General features: G+C 39.2%; 1 protein-coding gene across 1 annotated transcript in view; it reads right to left on the bottom strand.

Moving 5' to 3' along the window:
• The window catches only part of CSMD1 (CUB and Sushi multiple domains 1), a gene marked incomplete at its 3' end in the record, with an annotated part of 1481492 nt that overhangs the window by 119291 nt on the left and 1341370 nt on the right, over positions 1-20831 (bottom strand). The window contains exons 38-40 of the mRNA XM_080928326.1: positions 13682-13800; positions 9715-9784; positions 4883-4999 (exon numbers count right to left, since the gene is read on the bottom strand). Coding sequence (XP_080784452.1) covers positions 4883-4999; positions 9715-9784; positions 13682-13800 — 306 coding nt within the window. The remainder of the gene's footprint in view (positions 1-4882; positions 5000-9714; positions 9785-13681; positions 13801-20831) is intronic.

Raw genomic sequence — 20831 nt, 5'->3', positions numbered from 1 at the left:
AACTTACGGAAATATCACTATATCAATGATTATACCAAAACACAAGGCTGGCCTCATACATGGCATGTAAATCATGATTTTATCAGAAGTCAATATTAAATTAAAATAAAACCACACTATAAACATTAGTAATAAAATAAGAAAAATGTTTTTTGCCCTTTCCTCCTTCTCATAATGTGGTTCTAGAGATCAAATCCAGGATGTCTTACATACTAGACCCGTATTCTCTCACTGAATCACTTCCAATTACCTCTTGACTTTGAGGCTAAAGACTTTTCTTGTTGAAAGTTAAATCTAGTGCTTATATGAGCTATTCTACCTAAGATTAGATATAGAGGAAATGGCAAGTTTCCAAGGAAGAGGCTCGTAAATAGGCAGGTGAGGGAAGGGCTTTGAAGGGGAGCTAAGGAAGGAGTTGTGGGTGATAAAAAAATAAATAATTCTAAAAACTTAAAGTCTCTCATGGAAAACCTGTAGGAAGGACATACATTAAGCTATTGTCCTTCCAGTTAACTTAGCATAAGGCCAACTACCCTGTCACAGTTCTCGTTGGCAACTTCTATTTCAAAATCACTAAGTCAGTCAATGCTTAGTGTCATTTTAATTTTATAGGTGATCATAGAGTTTAAGCAGGATCAGCTATGTCTACTATTACAGAAGAAAGATTGCAGTAAGGTTATAGCCATCTCAGATGAACAATGTCCTCACTTCCTGTGTATAATCACAGATGCAAGCTAAAGCAAAGCCAATTGCCAGCGACTCAAGTGCATTCTGCTATTTCTTGGAGAAAATGAGTTTTTATTGTGTTTAAGTTGGCCCAGTGAAGGAAGAGTGAGAGAGACTGGCTGGTGTAAAACATTAGAAAGAGGCCAAGGGGACAGAATTCAGAAGAGAAAGACATATCTTCAATTAGTAAGTCAAACTTTGAAATTTTTTTCCCAATTAAGTGTGAGCTTCATCTTATATCTCTTGGCAGATAGACAACTTCCTCATTTGGCGGCTGGTAAGGAATGCCCAATCTGTTTTTCTGGGATAAAACAATTCAGAAGAAATTCAGTCTCCAGCCACATCAAGAGCCAACTAGATGGAAGATGGCCAACATTGAAAGAGCAGAGGATAGAGAAAAGGTGGCTTTCTACTTGCACAAAATTAAGCTTGAAAAGAAAGTGGAATGACAATTATAGCATTGTGAGCAAAATTACCATTTTGAGAAGGATAAAGTATCCAGCCACATATCACACTCCCTAATTCCTATCAGCAAATGAAACAGAGCTTGGCTCTAATCTGCTTTAAAGTGGGATTGTATTCTTATCTAATTTCTAACAAACTTCCTCAAGTTTGACATTACAGAGCTCAAGTGAAGGGATTAGGACAAATACAGCCTAGTCATCCTTTTATTATCTCATAGAATATTCTAAAATTCTATGAATATAGCAAGAGAACCAATCTGAGAGCATATCTCTACTGAAATTTACACAGCACTCTTTCATCTGGTCGTAGTGTCGCTTTGAAGATCAAGTGTCAGTGCAGAGTCCACTGCACAAAGGATTTGGCTTCTAATTTTGACAAAGCTTTAAATAGTAATGTGTCCCTGACTTTAGAGCAAAGCACTCATTTTTAGCTGATGAATTTATAAGTATTAACCTCTTTGCTATGTGGGTAGCAAACATTCTAAAGAACTTTTTATACTATCCTTACTACACCAGATGATCCATTCTATAATTTAGAATGTAATATTCTTATATCACACTACATTTGTTTATTTAAAAAAGGGATTATAAAAAACAAGACCAAAAAAAAAAGCAAAATAATATCCAAGTGACATTTTTTTTAACTGTATCTTTACACATACTCAAGAAAGAAGACCCAGGGATTTTAAATAGATTCCACTTTCCCAAAGCAGCACAGACAGCAGCATGATTCACTAAAAGGGAAGAAACTTTACCCCGAACTGTGCTGAAGGTGGATTCTAAGAAGGAGACCATTTAAATGGTCTTTAATATCTAGTATAGGCCAGAGATGAGAGGGAGAAAAGGGAAAAATTCATCACTACATAATTCTAACCTTAGTGTTTCTTACAGGTTTGTAAAAGCATCTTGAAGAACAGCAAAGACGAAAAGTTTAAATGAAGAAATTGTGGGTAGGAAATGACACTCCAAAACAGCCCCATGATTATTAACTGAAAATTCTAGTGTTAGCAGTGGGATACCTACTATATTTTCTTGGCTAAGGAGGCCACTGAGGCCTCATGGAACCTAAGATATTGCCATTGCTACAGGATGCATGCCAGAAGTAGATGAGAATTTGGCATGGCTGGAAACCTTTGTATAGTTTAGCTTCCGAACATAGGGACATCAGGCTCTAACTGAACTAAAAACTCTTTTTGCTGACTGGCTGTCACAGTACTGGAGAGTACCATGTGAGTTGCTGGGGGGAGAATTGTCACAAACTGTCCTGTTTGACTATGAGCCTTCATTCTATGCTGTACCTTCTGATTCAATCTTGGTCTAATTGTTGGGAATATCAATTATTTTGCAATAGGGTTGAGGGCCTATTTCACAGGAGGGAATTTAAATCTGGTACTGTAAGTAAGGCTTAGGAGTTCATGGCCTTCAGTATAGAAGCAACTGCTACTATTGTGTTAAACAGATGTGATTTGTCTGTCAAGTTGCCTTGTAATCATTTGTGTTTATACACAGATATTACTATTGCTGTTACCTTCAATTACTCATGAACTCCTTAGCGGATGTACTAGAGACCCTCACCTGGTCAAACTTCTGAGACTAAATGACTATTGATGTGATATAGTGGCCTGACAATCAGGCGTCTACATCATCCAATCCTCCAATCCCAAGGCCCAGAAAAAAAATGTCCAAAAAGGAACAAAAAGATATAAAACCCAGAGGAAGGGGTACAGTGTTGACGTCTGAATTAAAATATACCTTCCTCTATGGAGGTGCAAGGTTCTTTAAGATTCTTGAAGTAAATAAAATTTGTAAGGCTCTAGAAGACCATAAAACTTAGATGTCTCAGGAAGTCCTGGAATTACAAGATTCACATAGAGCCTATACAAGCTTATATATAAGCAGTAAGAACTTCTGCAGTAACAAGGGCTCCGAGTTTCCAAGTTCTCTGAAAGTTGTGCAGGGAACTCCAATGGTGTAGTCTATTCTATGCTGGGACTTTTTGAGAAGTAGCTTTTTTTGAAACATCTATGCATCTGTAAGTAACCCCTCAACCGTAGTCCCATAAGTAATCCCAAGAACTCACTGATTCACTCGGGTGTGACTCGGGTGAAAATTTCTTTGACTTTCCATTGGTGCCTTATCTACAGTGGGATGTCTTTCAAGGAAAAGCCATTCAATTCCTTGAGGCCTTTGTTCTCCTCCTTGACCTTTGTCATTTGACTTATTTATGGCACTGAAAAAGTTCTGGGTCAAGACTCCATATACTGGCCTTCTTAGACTACCCACCAAGCCCTTCTCTAACCTTGTGTAGCTAATCAAATGATAGCTGACAACATCTGTCATATACCTGCTCAAAGAAGGCATAGCCTTCATTCTACTGCATGGACACAGTCTTCTCTAATGAGCAAGTTGGCCAGATATGTCTTTTCTAGAACTGTTTGTCTACATGAGGCTATCATAGTCATAATTCTTCAAGGAAGATGCTTTGAAAACTCTATGACCTTCTAGGACAATAATTTATGTATAGCTTCTGGTCATTCCTCATCTCCACACCAAGTGTTTGATGTCTAGGTGCCCAGTTACTACCACTTAGAATTTCCATTGAGTCTCCCCTGACCCCCTTGGTACACATACAGTGTGGCTTTAGAAGAAAGAGAGCAGCTGGAGGCCAGATGAAAGGTCTATAGTGAGAAGGAAGGCACAAGGATAAGTGAAGGCTGACATGGGAGAGAATTAGAGACTTTCACAATGATCATGTGCTTTGGAAGTCAGGGCAAAATATGATTTTAGTATTTAAGCAAAACCATAAAGTTTGTGTACTTAGCTGGGTTTGTGTCAACTTGACACAAGCTGGAGTTATCACAGAGAGAGGAGCCTCAGTTAAGGAAATGCCTCCAAGAGATGCAGCTCTAAGGCATTTTCTCAACTAGTGATCAAGGGGGCAGGGCCCAGCTCACTGTGGGTGGTGCCATCCCTGGGCTGGTAGACCTTGTTCTATAAGAAAGCAGGCTGAGCAAGCCAGGAGAGGCAAGCCAGTAAGTAAAGTCCCTCCGCGGCCTCTGCATCAGCTCCCGATTTCTGACCTGCTTGAGTTCCAGTTCTGAATTCCTTTGGTGATGAACAGCAATGTGGAAGCATAAGCTGAATAAACACTTTCCTCCCCAAGCACTTTCCTTTTGCTTCTTTGTCATGATGTTTTGTGCGAAATAGAAACCCTGCCTATGACAGTTTGCAAAACTGATACTCCAAACATCTAAAAGTTAATAGTTAAGTACATCTTAAAATTCCATAAGCCAATAACTAACATATTATATAACTAACAAGTCAATAAGATACTATATTTCCAAATTAATGTGTTATTCTATTTAGACTATGCTACAGCATTAAGAAAGCCCTAAAAACTGCTACCGAAAGTCACCACTCCAGAATCCCAGAGACCAAGGAGGCTAGGCAAAGATGTAAATGAGAGGACCCATAACATATGGATCCATGTCACAGCATCATTCAGCTAATTACATTTTTCTTGAGGACACCCACATGGTTGAATGAATTTTTAAAGTTTCTGCTCTCAATGTTCTTCTGTTAAAGCTCTCTTTAAATCTGAAATCTACTTCCAATTAAAGACAGTTAAATCAATGGTTCACCACAATCACTCAGAGGGACTAGGCTGGCAGTATGATTCCTGGTCTACTCACCATAGCCAATGGGCAGTGATATCTTCCAGGTGCAGTCCAAGTTGTTGGGGTAGGACCCTGGGAACCCCGGGCTCAAGATCACTCCACTCATGCTGGTGAGTGTCCCACCACAGGTGGCTGTTAAAAAGAAAAACCACAGGAATCTTGTAGAGTTTTTTGTGTTCAGCAAGGACACCTAATTTAACCCAGCTTATTGGACCACACTATTGAAGAGAAAGTTCAAGGACCTGGGGGGGGGTAGTACCTAACAACAGCCTGTCATATGTCCTAGATACCCAGGGGTCTAGCTTCCCTCCTCACTGTGGGATACTGGGAATCACGATTCTTCTGAACTTGCCTTCTGGCGTTCTAGGCTTTTAACAAAGGTCAGCTCATTTAACAGTGCATTTAAAACAGGTGTCATGTTGACTTTGGCTTTACAGTTCCCATTTGTGGTAGTATTGCTACCTATCCACTATCTGTTTTCTTGAACCCTACTGAGTGTAATAAAATGCACTTAGGCTCCTACTGTGTGTTAACTAATGAGTGCCATCCCTGAAGCCCCACAGCAATCATAAAGGCTGAGGTTCAGATGGCCCTCATCTGACAGACGAACATAAAGCCAATGAGACTAAGTAACTGACCTCAAGGTTCACAACTGGGATAGCCTACCGGTTCCCTAGGATGCTCCAGTTCTGCCTGGTTCTGGGGCTGCAGTGTCTATCCCTAGTCCTTGGAGTTCCTTTAAATGGAGAATATAGTGCTCCGCAACTGCATATTCCAGAAAATTCCACATCATGAAGTCTGTATCGAAATTGGGCATATGCTATGCTACTGTGTCTGAAAATTTCCAGTAAGGAAATTGGATTTTATAATAATAGATACATCTGTGTGCATCAGCCACAAGGGTCTGAGCATTTATGATCTGCTAAAGAGACAATTTCTAAGTGCCCAGCTTATGTTTTCAGAAGCCTCTGGCAGAGTTTATTTTTTAATTTTCAAATTATTTCCAATCATCAAGGTTAGATAACTTTACCCACCAAAGGCAAATTTTATGTGAGAAAATATTTACAAGGTGAGCATTGTGACTATGGTTAGGCGCTTAAGACAGGGTATTGAAACTTGGGTTTTGACATTCTCTGTGTTCTAGAACTAACTTTAAATCTTCTGATGATATGATTCTAGACACCAGCTCAGATACAACCAGCATGCACATAACTTAGAAAGCAGCCTCGCAGGAAGCTGTCAGTGGCTGAGGTTCATATATAAAGTGCACACTCTGCTTATGTGTGGTTCCTGGATCTGCACTGGGCTAAAACATGCCAGAATAGGGGGTAAACTACAGCACTTCTCTACGTAGGACCCTTTACCTGCAAGGAAGTGTGATATGAGGGAGAACCAGAGAGAACATAGACAGAAAATGTGGAATGGCCACAAGGACTGGAGTATGAATGTCCAGTGTTTCTAAGAAGCCCTTTCTGATCTCAAGTGTGACCAAAATAAAGCAATGCCATAAAATATGGGCATCTGTTATAGATCCCAAAGCCTGTCAGAGGAATATTGACATGGCTGTCATTAACAAGACCTGGCCAAACAAGGAGAAGTGCCATCCTCAGTATTGTTATCCATCCCAAACACAGGACAGGGACAGTGCTTTGTTTCACACGAACATCTAGATACTGTGCCACTAGCACAGGCCAGCCTTGTACTTATAAAAAAGGTCAGCTGATTAACATCAAATCAGAACTCCTTAAGGACATGACCCCCATCTACCTTACTTTGGGATATTAATAGACCCCTATTGCCAGCCTGCTGCTAAACAATAACTATGCATATGTGTATTTTGCCTGTACTTAGGTCTGTGTATAATATAGGTACTTGAGACATACAGCAGAAGCCAGAAGAGGGTGTTAGAACCACTGAAGATGGAATTAAAGCTGTTTGTAAGCTACAATGTGTGTGCTAAGAACTGAACTCAGGTCCTTTGGATGAGCAGCCAATGCATTTAGCCACTGAGCCATCTCTCCAGTCCCAGGCTTACTCTGTTCTATAATGGCCAGGCTGAAGCTACTTCTAAGACATAGAGTTTCTTTGACACCATTGACCCAACCAAGTCCTGCTCAACCTTTCTCATGATGTCATCTCAAGCTCAACAAGCTATCTGCGTGGAGGGCCATCAACCGATGGTATGCTGCAAAAGGATGCTTGATTCTTGCTTCAGGAACTTTGTATTCTTCTGAATTTATATATCTTATTTTGTGCATATTCCTAATGCTCCAGCAAAAATAGATGCATTTTTATTCTATGTCACAAGTCACACACTGTTGAAAAACCCCACAACGCAAGAAGTCTGTAGTCCTGTCAGCCACAATATGAACTTCAATTCTTCTGGGGGTCCTGGCAATCTGCCTGCCCCTCCAGAACTTTATGTGATATTAAAAACATTCAGCATTACTTAAGCTCTCAGAACAAAGCTGTGTCTTAAATGAGTTCTAGAAAATAGCTTATGTACCTTGACTCTATTAGTTATGTGGTTATAAAGAATTAGAATATGAGGTTTCCAGGAAGCCAATGAGTAAAATATTATCTCTCTACAAACTCCTACCTTCCTGGGCTCAGATAAACCTGGAGCTCACAGCTACAAAATGCTTTAATTCCTTCATGGCTCATTACCATCATGTGGGAGTTCTAACAATGGGGAATTTCTCTGTATGCCTTGCCTCAAACCATAGAAGTTGATGTAACTTCAGTATTTGCTTATATATATATATATATATATATATATATATATATATATATATATATATATAAAAATTATAAATATATATTTGCTTATATATATACATACATACATATACATACATATATAAAATATAATATATATACATACGTACATATACATACATATATAAAATATAATATATATACATATATATATTCTCATTAGAGGACATGTAAAATTCATATATCTTGCTAATCTAAGTTATTCAGATTCAAATAAAACATTTTCTTATGAAGCACAGAGCAAACACAAGAGCCATCATCTGAATCTGCTGGGAGTCAGTTCCACCTCAGAGTTGAAAGAATGAAAATCACTATATGTAGAAAACGGTAGCTCACCAGAAGTTGGGTGATCTATGTAAAAAAATCCGCAGGCTCCTTGAAATCCTTCTGCTTCTTTTGTTCCAGACCAAGGCTGGGATACAAATGTCCATTTTACACAAGGATCTTTTTGTGTGGAAGGCATGTTAATAGAGAAATTTATGTTTGTGTGTCACAAATAAAATACTGGCCTCTGAGGAAGAATGCTCCCTTGACAGAGGATATGATGGGAAATACAGATGGGAATTTTTTTCCAGAGCAAGGCTGCTATAGAGCATTGCGTTTTGTTTGTTCAGTGCATTTTGGGCCATACATTATCCTCTGTATGGAGTTCTATTTGCCACCTAAACTATATATTTCTCATAATCATGGCATAGCTAAGACTTGTTTGAGAAGCAGGGATATTAGCATGCCAATGAAACACACAACTGTCATCATCTTATTAACTTTGGGGGACCAGCATAGTGTATCATCATCATGGTCCTGAACACAGAAAATCCTGAAACTAAGACCAGCACAGAAGATATGTCACAACATTTAAAACTACTCAACTTGTGGTCACAAGTATCCCTTTTCCCATAAAGCAGTCGCAGACAACATGGCTGTCTGAGTGGGGTACAGGCATCAGAGATCTGAATGTGACAACAGCTGTGGCCATTGTGGAAAGACCTTACAGACTCAGGAAGTGTCAGAGAGCTTCTGCAACAGCAATCCAGGTTCTCAGACACTGATGCAGCCTTCATTCTGCATTGGCTGTCTGATGATCCAGACACAACTGTTGTCAGAGTCCTCTGGGTGCTGGGAGGATAATGTAAATGATGCTCCTCCAGACACCAGGGGCAGAGGCTGATGTAGGAATCCGACAGGCAAAGCTAACATTTACCCCAAACTCAAGCACTGCCAATTCCCTCCTTTCTGTCTGGCTGCAATGTATGGAAACGTCAAAAGTCCTGTTTAAAACCTGCATGATAAACACCTTAAGAACATTTTATATAAGGACAGATTTAGTGCTGCTGGGTTTGCTGTTGGCCACAGTCTCTGTCATACCAGCTGCCCCGTGAACTGGAGGAGGTGGGGGAAATAACAAAAAGCCAGCCCGTTTTCTAGGGCAGGGACAGGAAAAGAAAGTAGACACCGGGCAGGTGGGCTATGCGGGTCAAAACTTCGAACTGGAGGAGCTGGTCCGATGGCTCTTTTGCGAGGCTGGCTGTCCTCCAGTTTCCACTGGGATTCTTTATGCCTCAGGCATAGCCTCATCCCCACTCAACAGGCAGTGGTTCTCCAATGCTAATAAGGGTGTCTATCCATAGCTGTCACTGGACCCTTCAATGTGGAATACAAGCAGACTAGTTTCCAGAGATCCAATGGCTTGCTTGTAATTCTGAGCTTTGTTTCTGCACACATGCCTTTCCTGAGGCTAACGGCATGTTCAGAAAAGCCGCTCAGCCTGTCAGTGCGGTTACGATCTTCCTTCATAAATTAATAAATTGGGCTTTTGACATGGATTCAAACTGTTTGGCACCTTGAGCTGGGAGCCTCAGAGCTTCTCTGTGTAGCCTGATCTGAAGTCCCTCCAAAAGCTGAATTGCTGAATTCCACAGGGAGGAGCTCATTGCATGCCTGTGATTTTGCTCATGCCTGTGTGAATGTGCTCTCTAGTAATGTGTGCCTTGAGTGGGACATGGAAAGGTATATGTCAAAGCAAGCTGTCTGGATGAGGGTTACTCAGCAAACCTTGCAGGTGTACTTACCAATGCACAGAGGGGAAGGATAGTTCCAGCGGCGTACAGTTCCTGGCATACAAGAAATGTGTGAGCGGCCCTGTGGAAAATCAGACCATGCAGCCTGTTTGTTATCACAGCAGAGCATTTAGGGATGAAATGTGTAGGAATAGCTACCTTCTTTGTCTCTTTAAAAACTGTGAGTCTAACTCTTGTAAATGCATCTCATTTAGAAATATCAATTAACACAAGTAAGATCCCTTTCACTATCAAAATCTTGACTACGTAAAAGGACAGCATTTTTGGCTAATTTTTCACCATGCCCAAGGAGGACAAACATAATTAGACCTAGTATGTCTCATTTACCCCTCAGCAGCTACGTCACAGTATTTGGCTAAAGAGGCCGGTCATCGGGGACAAATCGGCTGAGAGGATGGTGTACTAGAATATGCTGCAGCCTATTTGGGGCTAACTTTCCTGACTGTGCAAAAGCCACAAATTCATCCTCACTCCAACCTTTGTCATATAACAAATAGGTAGTTCAGTATTCCCTGCCTGGTGGGAAGCAGCTTCCTGTCTGTAGTGAAATCAGTCCTCACAGCTCAGGGTCTTGTGATCCTCGAAACAGAGCACTGTTCAAAACTCAGTCTTCTAAAGACCAAACAGCAGTGGAGAGATTTGCAAGGATGTCCTGTGCAGGACTCTCTCAAGAGAAAGCTTTAGATCAGTGGTTCTCAACCTTCCTAATGCCATGACCCTTTACCATAGTTCCTCATGTGATGGTAACCCCCAACCATAAAATTATTCTTGTTGCTTCTCTATAATTGTAGTTTTCTACTGCTATGCATTAAAATGTAAATATCTGATAAGCAGATGGTCATAGGGGACTCCTGTGAAAGGGTCATTCAACCCCAAAGGGTCACAGTCCAGTGGTTGAGAACCACAGCTCCAGAGGCACCCTTCAATGGCGTTCTGTTTTAATTTTCCCTTTCTCTGATCACCTCTGCCTCATCCCATCATACATTTTCTCTCCCACCTAAAAGTGGCACTAAAGGGACTTAGGAAAATCTATGCATATGGGGCTCCGGAATCATAAGTTTATGGCCAACATAGATAAAGGATGTTTGTTCCCCGAGCTGATTATTCTCTTTATAAAAAAACAAAAACCAAGGGGAAAAAAAAAAAAAAAAAAAAAAAAAAAACTTGTTTCTGGTTTCATTCTTACTGAAATTGTAAAAATAGTTCTAAAGAAAACATATCTTCATTTCTTAGCTTTGTTCATCAAATGTAAGCTAAGCTCTTGTCTTTATTATAATGTTTGGGCTTGAGTCAAGGTTTTGCTCTGTTGTCCCAGCTTGCCTCAAACTCAAGTTCCTCTGCCTTGATCTCCCAAAGTGTTAGGACTGAAAGCATGTGCCAGCACATACAGTTAAAAAATGTGTTTTTTCAAGAAGACAAGCTGAAGCCAAAGTGCATTTGTTTGTATATCCTGTGGCCCATTAAATTGTATATAATAAATTTCCTCCTGAATTATGGTTAAGCATAAAGTGCAAAAACCTTTAAAGATATTTATTGAAGACTCCTGGTAAAATGGTCATTTATCACAAATCAGAGTATATTCTGCTATAGACAGTACCATAAACAATTTAGATGAGTGATTTCAAATAAAATTTGTGTAATAGATCAAATACAAAATGGGATCCTGAAAATTTTATCTTCAAGGTTTTATCCCAAGAGGAATTTTTGAATTCTTATGTTTTAAAAGAGCATGGAAGCTCATGAATTTTGGCTGGGTCTTCAGCTATTCAGGATTTAGTAGCAGCCCACGGTGCTAGCACAAGGGTGTAGGATCATTAGTCTCACTCTGTGTCATATATGTTTCTTTGAGAACTGCATTAGGAAGAGTGGTTTGCAGGACAATGTATGTTCTATGTATGCAAGGTAATTAGTGTGTTAGTGAAGCCATGTCAGCAATAAGAGCTGCTGAGTGTAAAAGTCTGTTCTTGGGGATATTATTATCTCCCAAGCTCCAGGCTCAATGCTGTTCACAGTGAAGACAGTGGCTTAGCTTACATTTGTAAAACAGATCTAAGAAACAACCCCATTGTATAGGAAATCCCTGTTTGAAAGAGGAGTTATTCTCTAAGGTCTTAAACTATCACTAAAAAAGAAAGCTAACAAAAGCTGCAAGATCACTTCTTCAACACAAAAGAGCACAGATATCAGAAGACAAGATGGTGCTGAAATGTGGATTTCCTGGGAGAAAGGCAGACTCTATTGATGTAGCCTCAGTCAGTTATAACAAAAGCCAATGGAAAAAGACTAAACAAAAAGCACATGAAAGTGGACCAAGGTGCCTTTGTTTGTGGAACTCATGATCTAGGACATGGGATTCTCTCTATTGTAATAAGTACAAGTACAAATTTCGGCTTAAGAAACACCCCAATTAGTCTCCCTGAGAATGGTTGAGCTTGGGTTTCTGTTACAGAGATACGGAATCCTGTGGAGAAACTCAACTCCTATAACCCAATGTGTGTGACATCTCTATGGTTATTGCTGCCTATAGTGGCTATTCCGTGTTGTCAACTTGACTATATCTGGAATGAACCAGAACTGGGAGGCTCACCTGTGATCCTAATCTTGAGGCATAGAGACTATGAATCTTTGACACTAAGACAAGGAGATCTCTGAGCTCAAGGTCATCTGGGACAAAGCAAATCCCAGATCCAGGCATAGTACTACACACCTTTAATCTGGGACACATCTTCTGTTGATGACCTACATAAGGACATTGGAAGAAGGAATGCTCTCTCTTCGCCTGCTTGCTAAGATCCTTGGACTTCCCCAGATGCTGCCGACCATTGTTGGAGAGTTGGACTACAGACTGTAAGTCACCAACAAATTCTCTTCTTATATAGAGACTACCCATAAACCCTGTGACTCTAGAGAACCCTGATTAATGCACCATGCCAGGGAATATCCAAGGGCTGTGAGGTATAGTCTGGCCTTCATAAAAGTGATACATGTAATTACTTGTTTATATAATAATAACCTTTCTTTGTAACAATAACATCTGTATGTTCCATGAACTGAAGCATGGGGGGGATATTTAATAGACATACTGTCCACTGGTACTCGGTATAGTTCTTTATCCCATATATGTGGAGAGACTAATTGTATATAGTGCCATTATTTCATTGTACATCATCTTACCACTTCCTCGATTCTTACTCAAGCTCTTGAATGAAGTTAGGCTAAGTAGAACATAGCCCAGGGACAGCATTTAAGAAGACACCACATTCAATGCTATCATAAACCTGTGAGAAACTGCTCTGAGACATGAATTTTATGAAGAATACAAACATGAGTAGGGACTGCTATGACGATTGCTGTTTGCTGCACATGGTTAAAACAGGAAGCAGATAACAGAAGCAGCGGCCTCTTGCTGCTCATGTACTTATAGTACGTTTATGGAGATGTCTAGATAATTTTGTTAAACAACTGTAAAATTGCATAGCTAAACGTGTTCATAGCATTTCTTGAAGAAACATTGGATGTTTCTTTGCAGGGGGAATGACTGAGGCTCTCTGGTGGTAATTTGCTGAATGAGGTCATGGAAAATGCAAATGAGCCAAAGCACAGTGCTCAGTAGCATAACCCACCGATAGGAGCCAAGTGTGGTGGGGTTTATAGATACGAGAATGCCTCCTTGGTCCTTAGTTTTTCTCGGCATGAGTATGGAAAGAACACACAAGTTTGAAAGAAAGAAAATAATGGTTAAAAAAAATAAAATGTGGTGGCAGTCTACTGAGTTGCTTCATCATATAAAAGGTGATTCCTATGATGATGTTTTTACAAACATACATGGATAGCTCATTCATAGACCAAGGAGGACAAGGCAAACTGCACACAAATATGACTTAGGACATGAACATTGGGTATGAATACTGTAGATGGCCATGCTGAGCCTCCCTCACAGTCCCAGAAAGATGCCTACCTGCAAGGTGTATCCAGGCTCACACTGGAAGGACAGTACATCGTTCACCATGTAGCGGTCTCCTATCTTGATGCCATTGCTCGGGAGAGCAGGTTCCTGGCATGCAGCCAGGCCCACAGCTAAAACAACACAAAGACAGATGCTGGGAATCAGTCAGTATCAGCAACACTTCTATCATCAGCAGAGGGAACTTTGCTTCCCATTGCTTCCTATAGAAGCAAAAAAACATTTTCATGTTTCCTCTTCCTGTTTGACCAGAGGCTTTAAATAACACTCGATCAGAGTTGCAAACTAATTCCTATGCAGTGCCTTAATTCATTTCTGTTATGGATAGATTATCATTAGGTTAAAAAAATGTCAGTTTCACATATAACAAAAAGAAACCAATTTTAATACTGGTATAACCAAACAACTGTTTCCTGATGCAGGAGAGTAGTGGAATTATGCTGTTATCCTTCTTTCTCAGGCATTCTGAAAATGTTACAAGTCTGTCAATGTAGGAATTTCTTATCTCTAGAAAAAGACCCATGAGAACAAATTTATTCTCCTCTTCCCCTGTTCCCCATCCCCAGCAACAAGAATCTTATGGTTGTTCTAGTCTTAGGTTAACAGAACCATTTTATGTATATAAAATGTTGTATCCTGGTCCTTTCCTTAGATTATAACTCCCTTCATTTAAGGAACTTTCAAATTGCAATAGAAGTTTAACGTATACTATTGAACTCCAGACCAAATTATCAGAATAATTAACTCGAAGTAGCCATACCGTTCTATAAAGAGAAAGTACACAAGAACATAGAAAATGGTAACTGTGTGTATTTAATTAAAATTCTATTTTTTACAGTCAAACCCTGACTGAGTATAAATGCTGGCTTTCATTCTTCCAGTGTTCCAAGAAAGAGGAGAAAGCCTTCTCTAGGCGAGACTAGCATGATTTCATGTAAGGTTGGATTTTCACTCTTGTTCTGAAACTTGACCTAAATATATCATGTCACAGAGGAAGGAGGCTTGGGTGGTGGGGGCACCAGTTGTTTTCAGAGGCAGATAGTCTCGGTCCAGCAGGGTTATCCCACCATTGCACATCCCTGTCCTGAGAGTACCAACTGACTGTGCTCCTGCACAGCTAGCCACACTGTACCAGTCTGCTGCCTCATCCCTTAGGACTCCACACATACTAATACACAAGAAAAAGCAAAGCAAGAATGAACTTGAGCATCAGCAGCAGTAGCAAAAGGTGTGTGGCTTCACCCAGGGCTCACTCATATAGGCACTGGGTCTGGTCCTTCAACTCTAGACATGGAGGTTTTTTGAAGGGCAGACGCTATCAAAGGAGGTGCTGTATGTGCTTAGCCTAGCCACAGATAGATTCTCGCTACACTGATCCTGAGGAGAGCCGTCGAGCTAATGACTCTTCGAAAACCTAAGAGAAGCCTCTGGCTGATCTAGCTGCAGTGGTAGGTCATAGGCTTTTGCAAGATGCCAGAGAGTTTTCTCTACTTGTGGATCTGAAGCTGTAAGCCTTGCATTTTAGAGTATCAGTGCCTTTCTCTTCTAATCCTGAGAGGCAGACAGAGTTGAAATGGCATTCCTTCCTAGTGGGTGGAGTTACCCATCTGAGCCCGTGCTCCTGAATTTGGGCTCATACATGAACTTGGTGACATGCATCCCATCACAGAACACAGCTATTGCATATGTGAGAACTGGCTATAAGTTATTCATTTTTTTTCTAAGTTGAAATAGATTTTTCTCTAAATAGCTGTTTTTAAAGTATAAAACATAATTTGCAATAACAAGCAATATGTTGTATTTCTAACACAGATTTTTCAACCCATTTAAGGCTTTTCATAGAAGATAAAATTGCCAAGCATAAAAGGAACAATCACACAAGAGATCACAACTACATTTAGAATCCACACTCTAAGGATTAGCAAGACTATCCTGAATGCATGTAGCTTTATTTTTAAAATTTCATTAAAAATATAATAAAATGCCATAGATAAATATATATAATTAATGGTTAGAATACTAGGAGGTATAATTAATAATTTTACAACAGTATTGTTTTGGAATAATTTATATATTCAAATGTCAGGGCCAAGGACAAAGTTTTCAATAACACAGAATACTCATAATAGGAAAATTTGCTGTGATTAAATTGGTAAAGATATATTGAGATTAAAATGATTATGAGTAATATCAGACCTCAATATCTGAATTGACTCCCTATCTGCATGCTGTTTAATGTGTTTTTCCTTTTAGTATAGTTTTATTATACATTGATTTATATGCAGTTACTGTAAATTATTGTCTTCATTTTATCCTTCCTTAAATTGAATACAAAAATATAACCCCTCCCCTGAAAATGATAGCATTGATACTTATCACCACAGGAAATATACCTTTGTTTCTAATTAATATACATATACAAAAACATCATTATTTCATGCAGGGAAAACTATGGTGAGACTGAGATATTTCACAGAGATCACAATGTTTGTAGAAAGAAGTACCACCACTCTTTTCCAACACCTTAGTATCCCTGTATCGTTAAATATATTAGAAACTAAGAATGCAGACTCTTGTTGTATTATGGATAGTTTTCAGCTCTCTCATTTATATGGCTGCTTGTTTTTAAAGACATAACTAATAACCAAACTAGGAAATAAAAGTGGTTTGGCAAGCATCGGGCAAGGTGGAGGTCAGCAAGTCTAAGCCAATCATGAGCATATCATCAGGCTAGAAAGGATGCTCTTTACCTTGCTCATGAGATGGGAGAGCAATAATTGACTGGACTACATCTCAGGTTAATCCTTGAGTGGCTACATCACAGGAGTGATGGAAAGCTTTAGAGCTATCTGAGTTACTCACCTAGATATACTGTTGTCTAGAAACTTCACACACAGAAAGGAAAACCAAAAAACTAGTAAAGCTGGACATGATATTAGAACATGCTTGTAAGCCCAGGACTTAGGAGGATGAGAAAGGGGTATTGAATATTTGAGGCCAACAGGGTGTAAATGATTCTTTGTCTCAAAAACAGATGAATAATGAAATATGAATTAGTTTATTAAAGTTAGATATTTTTAAACATAACAGATTAGTAGGAAAATTCTGATCAATGTTTTGGGAGCAGCCACGTGTAGGAAGATGAGACTAGAAAGTTATTTGCAAGATTTTTTTGGCAGAATTTTCATCCTTGTCTAATGATGGCACATTATACATGATGATGTGGAACACCTGGAATGTCATTTAAAGGAGTCCATGAACAGCAAGCTTCCTTGACGGTTCTCAGAACTCTGAAGAACATGTGGCCATTTGTGTTGGAGTCGCTAATACATTGTAATATTTTATAATTCATTATCCATGAATATATTTTCTGTCCACTCTGGTGCTAAACTGTGTACTTTTAAAATGCACCGATACATAAAGTTTCAATTTGATTTAGAATGTAGAAAAGAACTTTTTTAAAATTCTCATGAATCTAGCCTGTAGAAGCAAAGACCATGAAACAAAGCCATTAAAAAGATAAGTGTGCTAATTTGACCAAAAGTAGAGTTTAATGTCTTGACCTACTGCTGATCATAAAATGTGAATGGTGTGAACCAGAGGTGAGCAGAGAGCCCACCGGGCCTTCAGAGGACACCGTGGCTGTTCTCCAACACCCAGCAGACAAATTCAGAGTGAATTCACTTGACTCTCAGAAGTGAAAATTATGGACAGCGCATGCCAGACATGTACTTTAAAATCAAACACATACCCATAGGATAAGCAGGAGCTTGGCAGAACTTACAAACTCAGATGACTTCAAAGGACTTTTCTCACCTGAGAATTGCTCTCATAGCCACTGGCATGGCTTGTACTCCATACAGTTCATAAGTTAACATGAGCATTCTACTCCGACTGAAAAGCTCAAAACTACAATAAACCTAATAAAAAACAAAAGGGAAGCAGGAAGTAGATCCAAGTGGAGAGACTTGAGTTGGAGTATATGGCAGATGGAAAACAAACTACAATCTTCTAGCTTTATCCTGTTGTGAAGAAACCCTCAGACCCCAAGCAGCTTAGGGGAGCAAGGCTTACACTTCTTGGTTGCAGTTTATCATTGAGGGAAATCAGGGCAGGAACTAAAATAAGAATTAGAAGCAGAAGTTATGGAAGAGTGCTGCTTGCAGATTCGCATGTGTTTATGCTCAGCTAGTTTTCTTACCACCTGTCCAGGAAATGTTACTACCCGTAATGGGCTAGGCCATCCAATACCCATTAATACTCAAGACGATCTTCATGGACATATCCACAGGACAGCTGGATCTAGGTAATTCTTCAACAGTCTTTCTTCTGAGAAGTTTAGACCAGTGGTTCTCAATCTTTCTAATGCCGAGGCCCTTTAGTATAGTTCCTCGTGTTGTAGTTACAGTGACCCTAAACATTTTTGTTGCCACCTAATAACTTTAAGTTTGCAAGTTTTATGAATTATAATATAAATATCTGTTATGTACACAGTCTTAAGAGACATCCATGAAAAGGTTGTTTTACACAAAATCAGTTGCAACCTTCAGATTGACAATCACTGGTTTAGGCTATGAAAAGTTGACAATTCGAGTGAATCATGACACAAACACACAGTTATGCATGCGCACAGCAATTCAATACATTGGCATGTCACCATTACACTATGTAGACAAAAAGGCTACCTTTTAATTTTGAAAAGAAAAATAAAAGTTAACCATGCCGTGTTATAGACGCAAATGTTCCCTATTGGCAGTGTTTTAAAATAGAGACTTTTAGTTCCATGAGGTAGTAACCAATGTGCCTTCAGTAAGACCCAAACTGTGAGCACTTAATTTTGATGTTTTTCCCAACTGGTGATACAGACAATTTGTTGTGAAGCTGTATAGCTTCTAGTTGCTGCAGATCAGGAGGGTGGGCAGAGGTATCTTGTACATTTTAGATGATAATATTTTCAGCTGACAAATGTAAACAATACAACATTTATAATTAAAGAATAGTTCTGTACAATAAAAAGTATATGTGAATTTAAATTTATGACTTTGTTATAGGTTTCTTTGAGGCAGGTTCAATTGCTCTGTATACAAGCCTGGTATAGAACTCTCAAGCCTTCTGTTTCATCCTATCAAATGCTAGGATGTCAGGTATATATCACCACACCTACTGAAAATTTATTCTATGATAACATTGATTCTATGTTATTTTTGTGTATCTTAAAACAGATGTTTTGCTGACAATCAGTGATATCTCTTATGGTTTCTATATCTATGAAGAGATATCATGATCATAACAACTCTTATAAAGAAAAACATTTCACTGGGCTTGGCTTATATTTTAGAGTTTTTGTTTTTTTCATTTTTATCATGGTAAATAGCATAGCACATGCCGGTAGGCATGATGCTGGAGAAAGAGCCAAGAGTTCTACACTTGGGCCCACAGGCAGCAGGAGAGAGAGAATGACACTGGACCTGGCCTGAATTTCTGAAACCTCAAAGTCTACCCTATGTGGCACACTCTCTAGTTAGGCCACACTTACTCCAACAAGGTCTTTACTCCTAATCCTTTTAAATGATAGTACTATTTATCAGACTATGTGGGCCATTTTTACCCAAACTACTACAATCTAATTAAATAAAAGTTGCATGAAGATTGTGACCATGTACTAGTAAATAGACTTAAAAAGAAGTCTGACTTGACTTAAAAAAACTGAGTAGGTTCCACAGAGGAAGAGAAAAATGAGTAATATGACCTTATGGACAGATATACGTATCACCCTGTACACCAAGACTCTTATAACAAACACACTCTTCAAAAAACCAAATATCTAGAACAAAAGTATTTATAAACTACATTATTAAGATAATGTACATTAAGTGAAACTATTGTTTTATTGGTTGTCTAGAGTACCACAAGGGCCCAAGAGCCCACATGTTTTCAGTATTGACACAAGCCACAAATACCACGTTTATTTCTTACATTTTGTTTTGATCTCAGGCTTCTATAACGTCTAGAGATTGTGTTTTTAGTATCCATGAAAGAAGCTGAGTAATCTGTCTCCCATGAAATGCCACACAGTATAGCAGCATTTTAATGACAAAGATGACTAATGCACAAATCACAGACCAGGTTTTTCTCACCTTATTCAACCCTGGATTTCCAAGGTTTCCTTGGTTTCAGGACCCATGTGGATTTTGCACAATACTTAGAAATCACTCATCACCCCATCTGTGGAACCATAGCTAATGATGTATCCAGTAAAGTTTGTCTATACTCCAAACCAAGTGGCCCTAGTAATGAGTCACCAAGCTCTGCAGCACAGTCCTTCATTTGTGTTGAAGTTACAGTTGATGTCACGTCAACATTTTCAATTTCAGATCAAGAACCTAAAGTGGCAAACTCATTATCCTCTTCTTCTGCTCCCATTATTCCTCTTCCTTTTCATCCTCCTCCTCTTCATTCTCCTCTCTTCTTTCTCTTTTTCTCTTTCTATTGTTGTGGAACATATATCTGTCTGTCCATTTAAAGGTCACAAATTCACCTAATGTTATATAAAATCGGGCCCTTTAGAAGAAGATTAAAGTTGACATGGATTCTTTCAAAGGGGTCAGTGCTATTATAGAAAGGACATGTGCTATGAGAACCCTTCACAGAACCCACAAACCCAACACATAAGTCTTAACAGAAGACTTTATGAACACCCGACCTTGGGCTTCCAGTCCCAGGATTGTGCTTATGTGAGAAATGAGCCTGTGATGCTGTGTCACATTGACCAACATTGGTATAAACAATTAGTATACATCTGTCATGAAACACACCACATGGAACAGAGTAGTCTATAACTCTTATTTAATAATGGATAAAGAGGTGACAAATTTGTCCAAGAATTGCAGTCACTAGTTAAAAAATCACTTTTCCTGCTAAACAATGAACTCCTGTGTTTTTAAGATTAAAGGGCTGATGTTGTAAAACTAAGTGTTCTTCAGTGACAAGCAGCGCTTTAGCAAATAAGCCAAAATGAACAACTTTGCAGTCTTCAAAGACACATCTGAACATGCCCCCGCTTTGTAGGAGAAAATGAAGCACCCTACTTTCCTACTTTCTAAAGGGCCACTAGGTGGGTGTGCTGGTTAAATTTGTCACACTT

The sequence above is a fragment of the Micromys minutus genome (assembly GCF_963924665.1).
Source record: "Micromys minutus genome assembly, chromosome: 14".
Lineage (NCBI taxonomy): Eukaryota > Metazoa > Chordata > Mammalia > Rodentia > Muridae > Micromys > Micromys minutus.
The sequence above is the reverse complement of the archived record's forward strand: the minus strand, read 5'-3'. Positions and strand labels throughout refer to the sequence as shown.